Below are 20678 nucleotides of genomic sequence, written 5' to 3'. Positions count from 1 at the left end.
AGGGAACCAAATTCAATTCTGGCCTCGGGTCATTGTCTCTGTGGACTTTGCATGTTCTCCCTGTGTCTGTGCGGGTTTCCTCCCACAGTCCAAAGATGTGCAGGTTAGGTTAATTGGCTATGCTAAAGTGCCCCTTAGTGTCAGGGGGATTAGCAGGGTGAATAGTTGGGGTTATGGGGATAGTGCATGGGTAGGATTGATGTCAGCAGAGACTTAATGGGCTGAATGGCCTCCTGTAGGAATTCTCTGAATCTATGAACATCGGGTCTCCACCACAGTTCGGTCCTGGGTCTGACTGACAACAGGACAAACATCTACAGTTAGAAGTGAATGCATCGGGGTCTCAGCATGTTTTCCCCATAGACACAACAGTTAAACTGCCCCTTGTCAATAAGAATGCTGGCATTGGATCAAATGCTTTGAGCTCTTAAAATCAGAGTGTTAGCCACTGAGGAAAACTAAGGAAATCCCTTTGCACATGTGAAGTGTCTGAGTGTTGTCCCCCTAGTCTAACTGTGCTGTTCTATCAGTAAATGAGATAACTGAGTGAATCCATGTGAAGGACAGTATCTGTCAGAGTGCAGCAGTCCCTCAATGTCAGACTGCAGTGTCAGCCTAGATAATGTGCTCAGCTTGATGAATATTTCCTGTTGTTATTGATGTGGATCATTCAGAAACAATGGACTCTGATGATGTCATCCAGTCCTGCTGCGATGATGTCATAGAGACTATTACATCACAGTGGAGCCTTAGTGCCTCGGGTGACTATCTGTCTGGAGTTTGCACGTTATCCCCATGTCTGCATAGGTTTCCTCTGGGTGCTCTGATCTACTCCCACAGTCTGACGATGTGCAGGTTAGGTGGATTGGCCACGCTAAATTGACCCTTAGTGTCCCAAGTTGTGCAAGTTAGATGGATTAGAAATGGTAAATGTGTTACAGGTATAAGTGGGGGAGAGGGCCTGGGTAAGATTCTCTGTCAGAATGTCGGTACAGACTCTTTAGGACAAATGGCCTCTTCTGCACTGTAGGGATTCTGAGTGACAGAGCATAATATTAGGATAGATGGGAAAAGCCTGATTGGAGAGGCAGATCTTGAATCAGGAGAGATGGACAATTTAGTGAGAGAATTTCACAGTTTCACACCCAGGCCCTGCCACTAATGATGGAGTATTAAAATCAAGGATGCTCAAGAGGCCAGAATGAGAAGAGTGCAGATATCTCAGAGAATAGTGAAACTGGAGATTACTGAGATAGGGAGGTATAAGGTCATGGAGGAATTTGAAATCAAGGATGTGAATTTTAAAGTTGATGCCCTACTTGACTTGAAGGTGAGGTAGGTCAGTGAGCTCAGGGGGAATGGGTGAATCTCACATTTCCGTGTGGGGGTGGGATGAATGTGACGGGCTGGTCAGAAATGTATTGGAATTGTCAAGTGTAAAGATAACACGGGCATGAATGAGGGTTTCAGCAGCAGATGAGCTGGGGTGGGTGAAGACAGGGTGACATTATGGAGATTGAAATATCTGGTATTGGTGATGGGGTGGATATGTGGTCAGAAACTCATCTTGGGGTCAAATCTGACACCGAGACTGTGAAGAGTGTGGTTCAGCCTCAGACAGTTCCCAGGCAGAGAGATGGACTGTAAGACATAGGAGCAGAAGGAGGCCATTTGGCCCATCAAGTTTGCTCTGCCATTCAATGAAATCATGACTGATCGCATGTGATTATCCGCAAGTCCACTTTCTTGCCTTATCTCCATAGCCCTTGATTCCCTTACTGATTAAGAAAAAAAATCGATCTCAGCCTTGAGCATACTTAATGACCCAGCCTGTACAGCCCTCTGCGCTAAAGAATTCCACAGATTCACTACCTTCTGAAAAATGTGGAGGAACAGAGAGATCTTGGGGTTCATATCCATAGATCTCTGAAGGTTGCCACACAAGTGGATAGAGCCGTGAAGAAGGCCTATAGTGTGTTGGCGTTCATTAACAGGGGGTTTGAGTTTAAGAGCCGTGGGGTTATGCTGCAACTGTACAGGACCTTGGTGAGACCACATTTGGAATATTGTGTGCAGTTCTGGTCACCTCACTACAAGAAGGATGTGAAGACACTGGAAAGAGTGCAAAGGAGATTTACCAGGATGCTGCCTGGTTTGGAGGGTCGGTCTTATGAGGAAAGGTTGAGGGAACTTGGGCTTTTCTCTTTGGAGCGGAGGAGGTTGAGAGGAGACTTGATAGAGGTTTATAAGATGATGAGGGGGATAGATAGAGTGAACGTTCAAAGACTATTTCCTCGGGTGAATGGAGCAGTAACTAGGGGGCATAACTATAGGGTTCATGGTGGGAGATATAGGAAGGATGTCCGAGGTAGGTTTTTTACTCAGAGTGGTTGGGGTGTGGAATGGACTGCCTGCAGGGATAGTGGAGTCAGAAACTTTAGGAACATTTAAGAAGCTATTGGATAGGCACATGGAGTACTTCGGGATGATAGGGAGGAAATAGCTTGATCTGGGTTTCAGACAAAGCTCGGCACAACATCGTGGGCCGATGGGCCTGTTCTGTGCTGTACTGTTCTATGTTCTATGTTCTGAGAAGAAATTCCTCCTCATCGCTGTCTTAATTGGATGACCCGTTACTCTGAGTAGTGAGGGAATGGAATTTTTAGTGGTGACTGAAGACAATGGCTTTTGTCTTTCCAATTTTTAACTGGAGGAAATTTCTGCTCATCCAGGACTGAATGTGGGATGAGCAGTTTGATAATTTAGTAACAGTGGAGGAATGGAGGGGGATGGGGGTGAAGTAGAGCTGGGTGTTGTCAGTTTACAGGTGAAAACTAACACGGTGCTTTCGGATGTTGTCACCCAGTGGCAGCATGTGGATGAGAAATAGCAGGGGCAAAGGACAGATCCTCGGGGGACACTGAGTTCAGGGGTTTTGGAGAGAAAAGGAAGTTGGAGATGGGGCAGTAATTTGCAAAGATAGTGGGGTTTAGTGTTTTTTTTAGGATGGGTGATGACGGTACATTTAAAGTGAGAGAAACAGTAAGAAATGGGAGAGAATTGTGAACAGTGTCACCTCACATGGGGAAGTTGGATGGACAGCAGTTTTGTGAGAATGGAGTCCAGGGAGTTGAAGGCAGGTCTCACGGACAAGATGAGCTCAGAGGGAGATAGAAGATAGGAGAGAAACTGGAGAAAGATAGAGCTCAGACAAGGAGGAACTTCACAGACACTTTGGTCCGGTGGTCTGTGGAAGGGAAGGAAGCAGCAAAGACAGCTGATTGGATTGGCTCAATCTTAGTCACAAGGAACCATAGAATCTGCACAGTGCAGAAAGAGGCCTTTTGGCTCATCGAGTCTGCACTGACTCTGAAAAAGTATCCCACCCAAGCCTTCCCCTCCATGCCATCCCTGTAACCCCACGTATTTACCATGGCTAATCCACCCAAACTACACATCTTTGGACACTTGGGTGCAATTTAGCATGGCTAATTCACCTAACCTGCACATCTTTGGAGTGTGGGAGGAAACTAGAGAACCCGGAGGAAACCCACACAGACACGGGGAGAACGTGCAACCTCCACATGGTCACACAAGGCCAGAATCAAAGCTGGGTCCCTGGCACTGAGGGAGCAGTGCTAAATACTGTGCCGCCTTATATGCCATGCGTTCCTCCACTTGTTGGAGGTGAGGATGGAGGTCCCTTTAAAAGGAAATAATTTGTGATAGAGATATTTAAAAAGACTTGATACACTTTGTTGAATAAAAAGCTGATTTATTTGACTTTTATCAAGAATATTAACTCCTATAACGGAGCTGGAGTTTATTTAATGTTAAGGGCACGGTTTATGATCAATATTGTGCTGTCTATGGTTGGAGGGGATGTAGAGATCAGGACAATTCAAGAGGTCCACACAAGATTGGATAAAAACAGCATTGAGACTGGTTTATTTTTAGGTGTGCATTCGACAGGTTTCAATTCCCCAACTACTGGCAGCCTGCAGAGACCCGATGATGTCACAGAGTGATCACGTGACCATGCCACACACAACAATATCCCAAATACACAACAACAAATCTGAGTTTACAATGTGTGTTGTATGAGGAGAGATTGTGAAATCCGGAAATTATGTCCTGACTTCTTATGATGGTTTTATAGCAATCTAAATATTAATTAAGAAATGGGGGGAAAAAAACCACAAAATGAAATAGAATTACACTTAAAATAATACAATGGCTTCACACAGCATCAATACTTTAAACAGTTCCAAACAATCTCAATTTAACTACCTTCACCAATCTGTCCAGCAACGCCTTTAGATTTTAAGATCTATAAAAATCCAGTAACTTTTTATTTTAACCACTCAGTGCCTTTACTCCTGTTGGTGTTGTTTCTGAGGTTAACAGCAGTTGGCTTTTCAAATCGGCCTCCTTCACACTGCTTTCTGGGAGTTAACCAACTATTACTGCTGTTGACCGAGACCTGAAACAACTCCCTTCATAGGTTTCAGTTTCCCATTAACTCTGTTCTTTCCTTTCATCTCTCTATTCGCACCCAATTTCCTCACAACTAATCTCTCCCAGAATTGATAAACATCATCTCTTTATTTTAACATTGATAATATAAAAGAAAAGTAAATTCACTTTAATCATACTTTACTCATGACAACTTTGTGGCACAGCATGCATATATTATTTTTTGATCACTAAGAGCCCATTCAGATCTATTTCTGTTCTGTACCCACCCCTACTAAACTGTTTTGGATAAGCACCTGTTTGAAGTCTTGCTGGGCTCATTAACACATCAAACTCTCAGTTTAAATTCACACAGCCACTCTGTTTCCTGCTGTAATTACCACTCTCACACTCCATCAGTTTTAAAAAATGAGCAATGCCAGGCAATGGCCATCACCAATAAGAGACACTGTAACCACCGCCCCATGACATCCAATGGTGGAACCATCACTGAATCCCTGAACTACTGGGACAGTAGTTCCCCAGAACTATGGTATCCTTGAGGTTACCATTGACCAAAACCTCAACTGGACTCACCACATAAACACAGTGGTTACAGGAGCAGGTCAGAAGCTGGGAATACTGTGGCGAGTAACTCACCTCCTGACTCCCCAGAACCTACCCACCATCTACAAGGAACAAGTCAGGAGTGTGGTGGAATACTCCCCACAAGCCTGGATGGCGCAGCTCCAACAACACTCAAGAAGCTTGACACCATCCAGGACAAAGCAGCCCACTTGGTTGGCACCACGTCTACAAACATTCACTCCCTCCACCACCGACGCTCAGTAGCAGCAATGTGTACTATCTACAAGATGCACTGGAGCAATTCACCAAAGATCCTTAGACAGCACCTTCCAAACCCCCGACCACTTCCATCGAGAAGGATAAGGGCAGCAGATAAATGGGAACACCACCACCTGCAATTCCTCTCCAAGCCACTCACCATCCTGACTTGGAGATTTATCGCCGTTCCTTCATAGTCACTGGGTCAAAATCCTGGAATTCCCTCCCTAACGGCATTGTGGGTCAACCCACAGAACATGGACTGCAGCGATTCAAGAAGGCAGCTCACCACCACCTTCTCAAGGGCAACTAGGGATGGGCAATAAATGCTGGTCAGCCAGCGACGCCCATGTCCCATGAATGAATAAATTTGGAGACAGTTTTATCCGGTGAGCTCGAGGAAGGGAGGGAAGCAGCAGAGGCAGCTGATTAGATTGTCTCAATCTTAGTGACAAAGAAACTCCATGAGCTCCTCACACCTTATAACTGGGTTGGAGTTTATGAACATCAGCAGCAACATTGAGGCTGGTTCAGCCCAGGATGTGACGAACAGCAACATCCAATCACTGAGATTTCTTGTGAATTTGCTGGTGCATTAGCAGGTTGGATAACTGAATGAATCCCTTTCCACACACGGAGCAGGGGAATGGCTTCTCCCCAGTGTGAATTCGCAGGTGTACAGTAAGGTCAGATGATCGTCTGAACCCAGTCCCACACTGAGAGCACCTGAATGGTCTCACATCAGTGTGAACACGTTGATGGGACAGTAGTTCCCCAGAACTTTTATAGCACTTCCCACAGTCTGGGCAGTTAAAAGGTCTCTCACCAGTGTGAACTCGTTGGTGTACAGTGAGGTCAGATGATCGTCTGAATCCAGTCCCACAGTGAGAGCACCTGAAGGGTCTCTCATCAGTGTGAATGCGTTGATGGGATATCAATTCCCCAGAACTTTTATAACACTTCTTGCAATCTGAACATTGGAATGGTCTCTCCCCAGTGTGAACTCGCTGGTGTCTCTGCAGATTGGAGGAGTGAGCGAATCCCTTCCCACACTGGGAGCAAGTGAACGGCCTCTCACCTGTGTGAATGTGTTGGTGTGTCTGCAAGTGGTATGAGTGTGTGAATCCCTTCCCACACTGGGAGCAGGTGAACGGTCTCTCCCTAGTGTGAGTTCGTTGATGAATTTCCAACTTGGATGGGTAATCGAACCCTTTCCCACAGTCCCCACATTTCCATGGTTTCTCCCCATTGCGATGGCATTTATGTTCTGACAGGCCAGATGATCGACTGAAGCTGCGTCCACACACAGAACATGTGTACGGTTTCTCCCCAGTGTGAACAGTGTTTTTTCCTTCCATCTTCAAAATCTGATGATATTCCATTTACGATAAAATCGGTCTGTATTAGATCCTGATGCGATGTTTGGTTTCAATTTCCCAACTCCAAATCCTCTCCTTCTAACATCCTGTGAAACAGATTTAAAACAGCAAAATGGGAGTGAGAGAGAACCCACAAAAACTCAAAGGGAGATTGTGAAATTGAGCGGAATGAATCAATCTGAGGTTGATTGGCCATTTGTGGGGCCGGAACGAGGAAAAAGTGACCATGGAAAACTGCTGGATTGTCATAAAAACCCAACTGGTTCACCTTTATGGGAGGAGCAAAGAGGGAGGGAGAGAGTTTGTGTTTGAGGGAGAGCGCGCGTGAGAGGGAGAGTACGCATGCGAGGGGGAAAGTGAGCGTGCAAGGGGGGGAGTGCGTGTGCGAGGGGGGGAGTGCGTGTGTGTGAGAGGGGAGGTGTGTGTGAGAGGGAAGGTGTGTGAGAGGGAAGGTGTGTGTGAGAGGGAAGGTGTGTGAGAGGGAAGGTGTGCGTGAGAGCGGAGGTGTGCGTGAGAGGGAAGGTGTGCGTGAGAGCGAAGGTGTGCGTGAGAGGGGAGGTGTGTGTGTGAGAGGGAAGGTGTGTGTGTGAGAGGAAAGGTGTGCGTGAGATGGGAGGTGTGTGTGAGAGGGAAGGTGTGTGTGAGAGGGGAGGTGTGTGTGAGAGGGAAGGTGTGTGTGTGAGGGAAGGTGTGTGTGAGAGGGAAGGTGTGTGTGAGAGGGAAGGTGTGTGTGTGAGAGGGAAGGTGTGTGTGTGAGAGGGAAGGTGTGTGTGTGAGAGGGAAGGTGTGTGTGTGAGAGGGAAGGTGTGTGTGTGAGAGGGAAGGTGTGTGTGTGAGAGGAAAGGTGTGCAGGTGAGAGGGAAGGTGTGCGTGTGAGGGAAGGTGTGCGTGTGAGGGAAGGTGTGTGTGAGAGGGAAGGTGTGTGTGTGAGAGGGAAGGTGTGTGTGTGAGAGGGAAGGTGTGTGTGTGAGAGGGAAGGTGTGTGTGTGAGAGGGAAGGTGTGTGTGTGAGAGGGAAGGTGTGTGTGTGAGAGGGAAGGTGTGTGTGTGAGAGGGAAGGTGTGTGTGAGAGAGGGAAGGTGTGTGTGTGAGAGGGAAGGTGTGTGTGTGAGAGGGAAAGTGTGTGTGTGTGAGAGGGAAGGTGTGTGTGTGTGTGTGAGAGGGAAGGTGTGTGTGTGTGAGAGGGAAGGTGTGTGTGTGTGAGAGGGAAGGTGTGTGTGTGAGAGGGAAGGTGTGTGTGTGTGAGGGAAGGTGTGTGTGTGAGGGAAGGTGTGTGTGAGAGGGAAGGTGTATGTGAGAGAGGGAAGGTGTGTGTGAGAGGGAAGGTGTGTGTGAGAGGGAAGGTGTGTGTGAGAGTGTGTGATAATGTTTGTGTGAGGGAGAGAGAGTGTGAGAGAGAGAGAGTGGGTGTGTGAGAGACAGACAATAGGTAGATGGCGATAGAAAGGGATTGAATACATGCACAGCTGGGGTTTTCACCCCTCCCCCATTGGCATTTTGCATTGATCACTGGCCGTGCTGCTGGGAAACTGCCTCGGACGGTCACCATCAGCTGGAATGGAAGATCCCACTCGTGGAAGGGCTGCAAATTCAGTCCCGCAACTAAACCACAACTTTAACAGAATCTCCCAACAGACAGAGAAAAATCTCCTCGTTGAGGAAATCCCCAGGGAGCGGGGATGATGTCACCACACAATGTGAGCGAGGTACTGTGGTTAGCATTGCTACCTTACAGCGCCAGGGACCCGGGTTCGATTCTGGCCTTGGGTGGTAGTCTGTGCAGAATTTGCACATTGTCACCATGTCTGCCTGGGTTTCCTCCAGGTGCTCTGGTTTCATCCCACAGTCCAAAGATGTGCAGGTTAGGGGGATTGGCCATGCTAAACTGCCCCTTAGTTTCCAAAGATGTGTAGGTTAGGTGGAGCGGCCATGGTAAAATTGTCCCCATGTCCCAAGATCTGCAGGTTAGGCAGATTAGCGGGGTAAATATGTGCAGTTAGGAGGGTTGCGCCTGGGGAAGATGCTCTGTCAGAGAGTCAGTGCAGACTTCATGGGCCAAATGGCCTCCTACTGCACAGACAGGAACACAGAACATCTGGATCTGTGCAAAGCAGTGATCACCACACATTATGGAGGATGTGAGGCTCCTCGACAGGGTGCCGAGGAGATTTACCAGAATAGTTCCAGGGATGAGGGATTATAGTTACAATGTTAGGCTGGAGAAACTGGGGTTATTGTCCTTGGAGCAAAAGAGACTGATAGAGCTGTACAAGTTTATGATTGGTCTAAGATAAGGTAGCTAAAGAAAAGCTGTTCCTATCAGCTGATTTGGGTGGCACGATGGTACAAGTAAAGTGAAGTTTATTTATTAGTCACAAGTAAGGCTTACATTAACAATGCAGTGAAGTTACAGTTAAATTCCTCCAGTCATCACACTCCGACACCTGTTCAGGTCAATGCACCTAACCAGCACGTCTTTCAGACTGTGGGAGGAAACCGGAGCACCCGGGTCTCTGGCGCTGTGAGGCAGTAGTGCTAACCACTGTGCCACTAACAGTGGTTAGCACTGATGTCTCACAGCTCCAGGGACCGGGGATCGATTCCCGGTTTGGGTCACTGTCTGTGTGGAGTTTGCACATTCTCCTCGTGTCTGCATGGGTTTCCTCCGGGTGCTTCGGTTTCCTCCCACAGTCCAAAGATGTGTGGGTTAAGTTGATTGGCCATGCTAAATTGCCCCTTGGTGTCCCCGGATGCATAGGTTAGAGGGATTAGCAGGGTAAATAGGTGGGGTTGCAAGGATGGGGCCTGGGTGGAATTGTTGTCAGCGCAGACTCAATGGGCAGAATGTACTCCTTCTACACTGGAGGATTTCTGTGATTGCAAAAGAATTAAGTGGCACAGATTTAAGATTTTGAGCAAAATCTACAGGGCAATATGAGGAAGAAATTTTACACCATGGGGGTAATGACTTGGAACTCAATGCTTACGTTCAAATGATGATGATATCCAGGTCCTGATGAATCAAGTAACAATGTCAGTTTTTGATGTGAGGTTTCATTTGAGATTTGTGTCTGCAAATCCTCTTCTAATACCTGAAAATGAAATGTACAAAAGGCATCACTGTCAGTCGAAAAATGAAATTCAATAAGAAGTTGTCCAGGACAACTACTCAGGCTCCCTGCTGCACTTTTCCCTTTGTCATTGTCAGCAGTCCCTCGATTCTCCTCAGGGTTATGAGTTTCTGCCATGGGTTTTCATGTGACTGAACTGAGCCCACAGATCTTTGGGCCAATGGGAAAGACATCCCATGATATAGTGGGATCTGGAAAGCAGAATGTATTTCCCTTTCCAAAAGAGGAAATGCTGGAAAATCTCAGCAGGTCTGGCAGCATCTGTGAGGAGAGAAAAGAGCTGACGTTGAGGCCAGATGACCCTTTGTCAAAGCTATTTCCCTTTCTTTCCTTCTCTGCCACCGCTCTGCCTCATCAATAAGACATTGGGACTCAGAGGGTTGATGCCGTTTGATGGACAAGTTGTCTCCATTCTGAACAATGGGGAACAAGCTCCTCCCACTCATTGACAACATTACCCCCTAAAACGATGGCGGTTGCGCATGCGCCTTGTTGCATAGTGCCCCCAATAAAGATGGCGGCCGTGAACGCGGCCCGAACATGAGGAGCTGCAGGACCGCTCGGTGCAAACTGGGTCCGTGAAGCTCTTTACCGAGGTTCACGGCTTACACAACCTGCTTACGCAGCGTTTCCGTCCACCCGCGAGATCCCTCTGACTTACCTCAATCACCTCTGACTTATTTCCGAGCCGGAAAAACAGCCCTTCTCCGTCGCCATGCGCACCCACAATGCGCATGCTCCAGTCAGAGCAGGCCCCGCCCCTCATTCGCTCCTATTGGTTGGAGGACCAACCTCCCGCGCTCGGACCTCCAACCCCGCCCCTCCTCATCCCATTGGTCCGCGCTGCAGTCAATCAGCCGGGCATTGTGACGGTGACTTGCTGCTTGTCCAATAATCACAATGAGAGAGTCTCAGTGTAACAATGAGACACACAGACTCCAATACAATCAGAGTGGGGATGGAGCACAGAGACAACACAGCAAAGCACTGACTTACTCTCAGTGTAACAATGACACACACAGGCTCCAATACAATCAGAGTGGGGATGGAGCACAGAGACAACACAGCAAAGCACTGACTTACTCTCAGTGTAACAATGACACACACAGGCTCCAATACAATCAGAGTGGGGATGGAGCACAGGGACAACACAGCAAAGCACTGACTTCAAAACAGAAAATGCTGCAAAACCTCAGCAGGTCTGACAGCAACTGTGGAGAGAGATTCCAGCCAACGTTTCGAGTCTGGATGACCCTTCGTCATGGATTGCCTTGATTTACTTTAGATTACTTACTCTCAGTGTAACAAACACAGTGTTTATTCCAATAATAAGTCAGGCTGCAGTGTGTTAGTGAACACAGTATTGGATCCAATGTAATGATAGTACAGACGGTATAGAATCCCTACAGTGCAGAAGGAGGTCATTGAGCCTATACCGACAATGATCCCACCCAGTCCTGTCCCCGTAACCCATGTAGATATCTTGCTTATCCCCGACACTAAGGGCCAATTTAGCATGGCCAATCAATCTAATCTGCACATTTTTGGAGTGTGGGAGGAAACAAGAGCACCCGGAGGAAACCCACACAGGGAGAATGTGCAGACTCCACACAGTCAGCTGAGGCATGAATTGAACCCGGGTTCCTGGCGCTGTGAGGCAGCAATGCCAACCACTGTGCTGCCAGGCTGCCTGTGTTTTAAGAAACTCATTAAAATCTGGAACTCGGATGGGGATATGGGTTGGTGTTTGGTGGGAATCAGATTTACAGAATTGGTTCCTGTCATAGCAACAATCCAATTGCTATATGTTGGTAAGACTGAGAGAAGTATTTAAAGTGGAGACCATCGGTGTGTTCAAGGATAATGATGGAATTTATGAACTTATGAACTGAGAAAATATTGAGAGCAAAGAAATCAATCTGAAAAATTGTAGTCACTTCACGTTGTTCCAGAAGTGGCGTCTGGTTGTGGAGATGTCAGGTTTTACACAGCACATGGTCATTCTGAATGGAGAATCTCTGAGTTGTACAATTCACATCATTCAGGGGCCAGATTGTCTGCTCAGAAAGAGGAAGGTTTCTGTGACACCAATAAAAAGCAACAGACACCCTCACACACACAGTCTCACACCCTGCAAATTATCTCCTGTCACTTTATTGTTTTTAGTCGTTTTGAAATAAATCCTGAATGAACTATAAAAATCATTCATAAGTACTTGTTGAGATTCCCCTGAAAGACATCTATATTGTTCATTTCACTCCCTGTAGTTGTGATTTCCATATTCTCGCCACTCTTTGTGTAGAGAAATTTATCCTGGATTTCCTATTGGATTTCTTAGTGACTGTTTTATATTGATTGTCTCCAGTTTCCCAGTAACTTCACTGCAGTGTTAATCTAAGCCTACTTGTGACGAATAAATAAACTTTACTTTTTGCTCTTCCCCACAAGAGGAAACACTATTTCTGTATCTAAGCATTTTATAATTTTGAAGACCTCTGCTCAGGTTACCCCTCAGCCTTCATTTCTCAAGAAAGAAGAACTAGCCTGTCAATCCTTTCCTGATAAAAAAACCACACACATTTTGAAAATCATTTATGGGATGTGGGCATTGTTGGCTTGGCCAGCATTTATGGCTAATCCCTGATTGCCCTTGAGAAGGTGGTGGTGAGCTGCCTTCTACATTAAAATCTCATCATTAAAATCTTCTCTGCACCCTTTCCAGTGCCTGGATAGGGATTTTTTTAATAATACGGTGACCAGAATGGTATGCAGTGGTCAGTAAGATTCTTGATCAGAGAGTCACAGATTTTCCAAAAGTGGTTTGAGTTTATCCATGGTTTTAAATTAGATTCTTAGGAAGCAACAATTTAAAAATGATGCATAATAAACAGGGGGAAAAAAAACAAGACCCATGGCAGGTGAGTAACTGAGGCCCCAGCACTGATCCTGCGTTACCCAAATAGTCACAGCCTGCCAGTTGGAAAAAGACCCGTTTAATCCTACTCTTTGTCTCCTGTCTGCCAGTCAGTTTTCTACCCATCTCAGTACAACAGCCCCAATCCCATGTGCTTTACTTTTTGTCAAGAAGTTGCCAAGTTGGTGGACGAGGGGAATCGGGTTCACGTTATCTATCTCAGGGCATAATCATCAACAACTTGTATTTACACAGAGTGTTGTGGGACTGGAGGATGTTACTGAGATACTGAGGAACTTTTTAAAGTTCATTTTTACGGAATGTAGGCATCACTTGCTGGGCCAGCATTTCTTGCCCATCCCTAACTGCCCTCCATTTCAGAGGGCATTTGAGAGTCAACCACATTGCTGGTCTGGAGTCACATGTAGGCCAGACCAGGTAAGGACAGCAGGTTTCCTTTTCTAAAGGACGTTACAGAACCAAATGGGTTCTAATGACAATTGATTAATGGTTGAGGTTTGTCATTAGACTTTTAATCCAAGATTTTAATTGAATACAAATTTCACCATCGCCTGTGGTGGGATTCGAACCTGGGTCCCCAGAGCCTTACCCTGAGTCCAGTGATAATTCCACTGTGCCGCTGCCTCCCCTATTCATCCAATTGTTATTGTTTATCTCAGGGCGCAGAAACAACAGAATCCAACTTTGCCGGTCACACATGAAGTCGTCTATGTTTCAGCAGGCTGTAATACTGATTAAATCCCTTCCCACACATGGAGCAGTTGAAAGGTTTTGCCCCAGTGTGAACTCGCTGGTGTCTCTGCAGGCGGGATGGATCAGTGAATCCCTTCCCACACAGGGAGCAGGTGAATGGTTCTGTCGCAGTGTGAGCTCGCTGGTGTTTCAGCATATAGGATGAATCAGTGAATCCCTTCCCACACACAGAGCAGGTGAACGGCTTCTCCCCGGTGTGAATGCGTTGGTGTCTCAGCAGGCCAGACGACTGAGCGAATCCCTTTCCACACACAGAGCACAGGAACGGCCTCTCCCCGATGTGAATGCGTTTGTGTTTCAGCAGATCATCACTTCTTTTAAAGGTCTTATTGCATTCTGAGCATTGAAAAGGTCTCTTATCAGAGTGAATGTGTTGGTGTTGATTGCAGGAGGAAAACTGAGCAAATCCTTTGCCGCAAATGGAGCAGGAGAACGGCTTCTCCCCTGTGTGAATGCGGCGGTGTCTCCGGAGGCTGGATGACTCCGTGAAAGCCTTCCCACACACGGAGCAGATGAATGCCTTCTCCCCGGTGTGAATAGGCCGGTGACTCAGCAGATGCTGCAAACAAGTAAATGTTTTCCCACACACAGGGCAAACGTATGGCCTCTCCCCAGTGTGAGTGCCCTGGTGTCTCAGCAGACTAATCCTTCTTTTGAAGGTCTTCTCACATTTAAAGCATTTAAAATGTCTCTTCTGAAAATGAATCTGTTGGTGAACGGTGCAGTGGGAGGACTGAGTGAATCTCTTCCCACACTGGGAGCAGCTGAATGGCCTGTCCTTGGTGTGAACTTGTTGGTGCTCAGTGAGATGCACTGAGTCGCTGAACGACTCTCCACAGTGAGAGCAGCTGAACGGTCTCTCGTGTGTGTGAAGGAGCTGGTGCTCTGCAAGGCGGGAGGACTGGCTGAACCTCTTCCCGCAGTGAGAGCAGCTGAACGGTCTCTCATGTGTGTGAAGGAGCTGGTGTTGGGCCTGTTCCTCAGAGGTTTCAATGCTTTCCCCAGAGTCAGAGCTTTGAAGAGGCTTCTGAATAATGTGATCGAGTTGGTGAGCCAGCAGGTTGGACGAACACATGAATTTCTTCCCACACACGGAGCAGGTGAATGAACTCTCACTATTGCGAGTTCGCTGTCGTGTCAGCATGTTTTCCAGCTGTATCAATCCCTTCCCACAGGAGGAGCAAGGAAACGGATTCTCACCAGTTTCCAACTGAGATGGTCAATTAAATCCCTTCAGATGCACAAATCTTCAAATCCCAATGAATTGATTGACTCTGTCTGACGTGAGATTTGATTGTCCAGACTGCAAATCCTCCTCTTCTATTTCCTGTAAAATAAGTTTACAAAGAATTACGTGGCTGGCACGGTGGCACAGTGGTTAGTACTCCTGCCTCACAGCGCCAGGGAGCTGGGTTCGATTCCGGCCTTGGTTACCTGTCTGTGTGGAGTTTACACAGTAAGGAGTCTAACAACACCAGGTTAAAGTCCAACAGGTTTATTTGGTAGCAAAAGCCACTAGCTTTCGGAGCGCTGCTGTGTGGAGTTTGCACATTCTCTACTTGTCTGCGTGGGTTTCCTCCGGGTGCTCCAGTTTTCTCCCACAGTCCAAAGATATTCAGGTTAGGTGGATTTCATGCTAAATTATCCATTTTTCCCCAGGATGTGTAGGTTAGGGAGATTAGTGGGGTAAATAAGTTGGGTTATGTTGTTGGGGCCTTGGTGGGATGCTCTGTCAGAGAGTTGACTTGATGGGCCAAATAGCCTCCTTCCGAACTGTGGAATTCTATGAATATATCTGTCCTGGACTGACAGTGATGACTTTTGTAAACTCCCTTTGCAGGATAATGGAAAGGAGGATTTACAGCAAGAAAACACAAACCAAACATCACGTTGAGATCTGACAGTCACTCGGATCATTAGGAGCTGATTGTTATTGTCTTTGAACAGGGAAGGAGAATTGTTTGTTCTGTCTGTGACAATACACAAACAGGCCATTCGGTTTATCGAGTCTGTACTGGAGTTTATCCTCCACATGAGTCTCCTCTCATTCTGATCACCACATCTCAGCTTTTCAGTTGATTTTTCCAATCCCTTTTCTCTCATAAGCTCATATATTTTCCTTTTGAAAGCATCTAAAGTATTTGTGTCAACCACTTCCAGTCGCAGTGAGTTCCATATTCTAACAACTGTCTGAAGAAAGAAACATCTCCTATTTTCCTGTTTGATTTATTTGTTGTCTGTTCATGGTTCCCAGTAATGGAAAAACCAACAAGTGGAAACATTCCATTCACATCTACCTACTTATCCCATTCAGAAAGCCCGTATCAGAAGAGACAACATTTTTCTCTTGGTTTGAGCTTGTTGTGTGTAAATCCTCAATTTCTAACCCTCTGTAACAAAAAATATCCAAAATCCATCACGATCGAAAATCTAGGTACAAGTAATTCAGAAAGCTATTATTTGTTATGAGGGGAATGGAGTAAAAGCAGGGAAGTTATGTTTCAGTTGCACACGGTGAGTCTGTATCTGGAGCAATGTCTACATTATCGATTTCCTTATTTAAGGAAAAATATAAATGCATTAGAAGTTCATAGAAGGTTTAGTCGACTAACACCTGGAATAGGTGGATAGTCTGATGAGGAGCAGTGAGACAGTCTCTGCTCGAGTTTAAAAGAGTAAGAGGCAACTTAATTTAAACCTTTCAGATCCTGAAAGGTCTTGGATGTGGAGAGGAGTCATCGAGGTTTATAGCATGGAAACAGGCCTTCAGCCCAACTTGTCCATGCTGCCCCTTTTTTAACCCCAAAACTAGTCCCAATTGCCCGCATTTGGCCCATATCCCTCTATACCCATCATACCCATGTAACTATCTAAATGCTTTTCAAAAGACAAAATTGTACCCGCCTCTACTACTACCTCTGGCAGTTTGCTCAAGACACTCCCCACCCTCTGTATGAAAATATTGCCCCTCTGGACCCTTTGTATCTCTCTCTTCTCACCTGAAATCTATGCCCTCTAGTTTTAGACTCCCCTACCTTTGCAAAAAGATATTGACTATCTAGCTGATCTATGCCCCTATTATTTTATAGACTGCTATAAGATCACCCCTATGCCTCCTGCGCTCCAGAAAAAAAATTCCCAGTCTATCCAGTCTCTCCTTATAACCATCAAATCCCAGTAGCATCCTCGTAAATCTTTTCCGCACTCTTTCTTGTTTAATAACAACCTTTCTATAATAGGGTGACCAGAACTGCACACAGTATTCCAAGTGTGGCCTTACACAAGTCTTGTACAACTTCAACAAGACGTCCCAACTCCTGTATTTAATGTTCTGACCAATGAAACCAAGCATGCCGAATGCCTTCTTCACCACTCTACCTATGAACCTGTACCCCGAGATCTCCTTGTTCTGTAACTCTCCCCAATGCCCTACCATTAACTGAGTAAGTCCTGTCCTGGTTCAATCTACCAAAATGCATCACCTCGCATTTATCAAAATTAAACTCCATCTGCCATTCACCAGCCCACTGGCCCAATTGATCAAGATCCCGATGCAATCCTAGGTAACCTTCTTCACTGTCCACTATGCCACCAATCCTGGTGTCATCTGCAAAGTTACTAACCATACTGCAAACTTACTAACCATGCCTACTAAATTCTCATCCACATCATGAATATAAATGACAAATAACAGTGGACCCAACACCGATCCCTGAGGCACACGGCTGGTCACGGGCCTCCAGTTTGAAAAACAACCATCTACAACCACCCTCTGTCTTCTGTCATCAAGCCAGTTTTGTACCTATTTGGCTACCTCATCCTGGATCCCGTGAGATTACCCTTATGCAACAACTTACCATTTGATACCTTGTCAAAGGCCTTGCTAAAGTCCATGTAAAGAACATTAACTGCACTGCCCTCATCTAACTTCTTGGTTACCCATTCAAAAAACTCAATCAAATTTGTGAGACATGATTTTCCACTCCAAAGCCATGCTGACTGTTTCGAATCAGTCCTTGCCTCTCTGCATGCCTGTAGATCCTGTCTCTCAAAATACCTTCCAACAACTTGTTGGAAGTGTTGTTTACTCTTATGGGAGAATCTCGGGGTCACTGTTTAAACAAGTGTTGCGCATAGAGACAGCGAATCTTTGGATCTCCATTCCTCAAAAGTAGATATATATCTCTTGGGGCTAAAGGGATATTATGGGGGGATGGGTGGGACAAGGGTATTGAATTTGAGGATCAGCCATGACCATAATGAATGGCAGGGAACATTCAAAGGGCTGAATGGTCTACTTCCGCTTCTATTTTCTATGCATGTTTCTATGTAAACATGAGGAGCTTGGGGCTGAAGTGTAACCAAAAGGCCATACGACATAGGAGCAGAATTAGGCGACTCGGCCCATCGAGGCTGCTTCACCATTCAGTCATGGGCTGATATTTTTCTCATCCCCATTCTCCTACCTTTTCCCCATAACCCCTGATCCACTTATTAATCAAGAACCTATCTATCTCTGTCTTAAAGACACTCAATGACCTGGCCTCCACAGCCTTCTGTGGCAAAGAGTTCCACAGATTCACCACTCTCTGGTGGGCCAGTGGGCTGACGAATGGCAGATGGAGTATAATTTCGACAAATGCGAAGTGATGCATTTTGGTAGATTGAACCAGGACAGGACTTACTCAGTTAATGGTAGGGCGTTGGGGAGAGTTACAGAACAAAGAGATCTAGGGGTACATATTCATAGCTCCTTGAAAGTGGAGTCACAGGTGGACAGAGTGGTGAAGAAGGCACTCAGCATGCTTGGTTTCATCGGTTAGAACATTGAATACAGGAGTTGGAATGTCTTGTTGAAGTTGTACAAGACATTGGTAAGGCCACACTTGGAATACTGTGTGCAATTCTGCTCACCCTATTATAGAAAGGATAGTATTAAACTAAAAAGAGTGCAGAAAAGATTTAGTAGGATGCTACCGGGACTTGATGGATTGAGTATAAGGAGAGGCTGAATGGACTGGAACTTTTTTCTCTGGAGCGTAGGAGGCTGAGGGGTGATCTTATAGAAGACTATAAAATAATGAGGGGCATAGACAAGGTAGATAGTCAATATCTTTTCCCAAAGGTAGGGGAGTCTAAAACAAGAGGGCACAGGTTTAAGGTGAGAGGGGAGAGATACAAAAGTGTCCAGAGGGGCAATTTGTTCACACAGAGGGTGGTGAGTGTCTGGAACAAGCTGTGGGTACAATTGTATCTTTTAAAAAGCATTTAGATAGTTACATGGGTACGATGGGAATAGAGGGATATGGGCCAAATGTAGGCAATTGGGATTCGCTTCAGGGGTTTTAAAAAAAAGGGCGGCATGGACAAGTTGGGCCGAAGGGCCTGTTTCCATGCTGTAAACCTCAATGACTCTGGCTGAAGAAATTCTTCCTCATCTCTGTTTTAAAGGATCATCCCTTTAGTCTGAGGTTGTGCCCTCTGGTTCTAGTTTTTCCTACTAGTGGAAACATCCTCTCCACGTCCACTCTGTCCAGGCCACGCCGTACCCTGTAAGTTTCAATAAATTCCTCCTCAACCTTCTAAACTCCAACAAGTACAAAAGCCGTGTAACCGCTTCAGGTAAGTATTCCGGATGCCACCTCTCATACTGAATATGTACATGACCCATTAACTTCTCTCGGCTGCAAACGTGAGGTGCAGCCTGGGAGTGGGTGAAGCTGTTTGAAAAGCTGATGCTCAAATTTAATCATGTTTCCGAGCACTAGGACCCGGTGGGAGCAGAAACACAAAGACCCGCCCCCTCACGGTTGCGTCACCAAGACACCAGCGCATGCGCTTTGCTCCCTGCTCAATCAAGATGGAGGCCGTTAACCTGAGCTTTGTCTCGGGAAAAAGACCTGAAGCTGCAAACACGGGACCTACGGGCTCATATTCGATGTTTGAGGCCTTCAACAGGTATTTAGAAACCCTCTACGTCCATCCGCCGGTTCCATTGCTCCCTCTATGTTTCTGCATCCTTACCGGCTGCTGATGAGACACAGGAACTTCTCTCCAGTCGCTGTCACCCGCACTGCGCGTGCTGCAAACGCCTTTGCTTACTGCGCATGCGCGCTTCTCCCATGCGTGGAACAGGGAACTCTTCCGATTGGTCTGGAGCGGCGCATGCTTCAGGTCCCGCCCCTCATTCACTCCGATTGGTTGGAGGACCAGCCGCTGCCGCTCGGTCCTCCAGCCCCGCCCCCTCTTCCGATTGGCCCGGAGCTGCCGTCAATCAGTCCCCGGGCATTGTGATGTGGAGCATGCGCAGTGTCATTGCTGTCCTTGGAGCTTGTTTGTCCCGGAGAAGCGGAGTCAGCGTCAGGCGGTGGCTGCGAGGATTTGGAAACACTTTGTGGATCCGCAAACCCTTCAGAATCATTGTCAGCTCCCTGGTTTGCAGCTGCGGGGCTTCTCCCTCCCTCCCTCCCGGGAACAGGCCCAGGTTAACGGCCCCATCCTGGCTCAGCCACTGGAGGATGGTTCACATCAGAGGATGGGGGAGGGGGGACAATAAATAAGAGGTTACACTTTGGCCTCAAATCAATGAGGACTCTGATCTCTGGGAAGGAAGGAAACCCTGGGAGGTGGGCGGGGAGGATTCACAAACACCCGCTGGAGGCCCCAACACCCCCACTAAGACCCATTGGTTTTATTGCCAGTCTGCAGACAGGAGCTGGAGAACTGAATCCACAGTAAGAGTTTTAACAACACCAGGTTAAAGTGCCATTAGCTTTCGGAGCGCTGCTCCTTTGTCCAATGGAGTGGATATCTGCTCTCAAACAGGGCATACAGAGACACAAAATCAAGTTACAGAATACTGATTAGAATGCGAATCTTTACAGCTAATCAGGTCTTAAAGATACAGACAATGTGAGTGGAGGGAGCATTAGGCACAGGTTAACGAAATGTGTATTGTCTCCAGACAGGACAGCCAGTGAGATTCTGCAAGTCCAGGAGGCAAGCTGTGGGGGTTACCGATAGTGTGACATGAACCCAACATCCTGGTTTAGGCCGCCCTCATGTGTGCGGAACTTGGCTCTCAGTTCTGCTCAGCGACTCTGCGCTGTCGTGTGTCGTGAAGGCTGCCTTGGAGAATGCTTACCCGAAGATCAGAGGCTGAATGCCCATGACCGCTGAA

At 46.7% G+C, this 20678-nt stretch overlaps 2 protein-coding genes across 3 annotated transcripts; both read right to left on the bottom strand.

Annotated features, from left to right (window-relative positions):
- Positions 1 to 3922: 3922 nt before the first annotated feature.
- On the bottom strand, positions 3923 to 13388 carry LOC144484890 (uncharacterized). Its single transcript, XM_078203257.1, has 3 exons — positions 13335 to 13388; positions 9667 to 9771; positions 3923 to 6766 (listed from the first exon to the last, which is right to left on the bottom strand). Exon 3 carries the CDS (start codon positions 6681 to 6683, stop codon positions 5865 to 5867), a length of 819 nt encoding a protein of 272 aa, XP_078059383.1. The 5' UTR covers positions 6684 to 6766; positions 9667 to 9771; positions 13335 to 13388; the 3' UTR covers positions 3923 to 5864.
- Positions 13237 to 19587, bottom strand: LOC144484880 (uncharacterized). Of its 2 annotated transcripts, none has more exons than XM_078203241.1 (2): positions 19523 to 19587; positions 13237 to 14825 (listed from the first exon to the last, which is right to left on the bottom strand). In XM_078203241.1, exon 2 carries the CDS (start codon positions 14640 to 14642, stop codon positions 13437 to 13439), a length of 1206 nt encoding a protein of 401 aa, XP_078059367.1. In that variant the 5' UTR covers positions 14643 to 14825; positions 19523 to 19587; the 3' UTR covers positions 13237 to 13436. The 2 variants fall into 2 exon arrangements, with proteins under 2 accessions (XP_078059367.1, XP_078059366.1); XM_078203240.1 differs by having other exon boundaries at positions 13238 to 14825; positions 19424 to 19587.
- Positions 19588 to 20678: the final 1091 nt, after the last annotated feature.

The sequence above is a fragment of the Mustelus asterias genome, unplaced genomic scaffold (genome assembly GCF_964213995.1).
Source record: "Mustelus asterias unplaced genomic scaffold, sMusAst1.hap1.1 HAP1_SCAFFOLD_130, whole genome shotgun sequence".
NCBI lineage: Eukaryota > Metazoa > Chordata > Chondrichthyes > Carcharhiniformes > Triakidae > Mustelus > Mustelus asterias.
This window is presented reverse-complemented; position numbering and strand designations above follow the sequence as displayed.

What these genes read in the sequence shown, in the direction of transcription:
- LOC144484890 (XM_078203257.1), bottom strand. Translation starts at nt 6,683, where the DNA reads ATGGAATATCATCAGATTTTGAAGATGGAAGGAAAAAACACTGTTCAC.
- LOC144484880 (XM_078203241.1), bottom strand. Translation starts at nt 14,642, where the DNA reads ATGCTGACACGACAGCGAACTCGCAATAGTGAGAGTTCATTCACCTGC.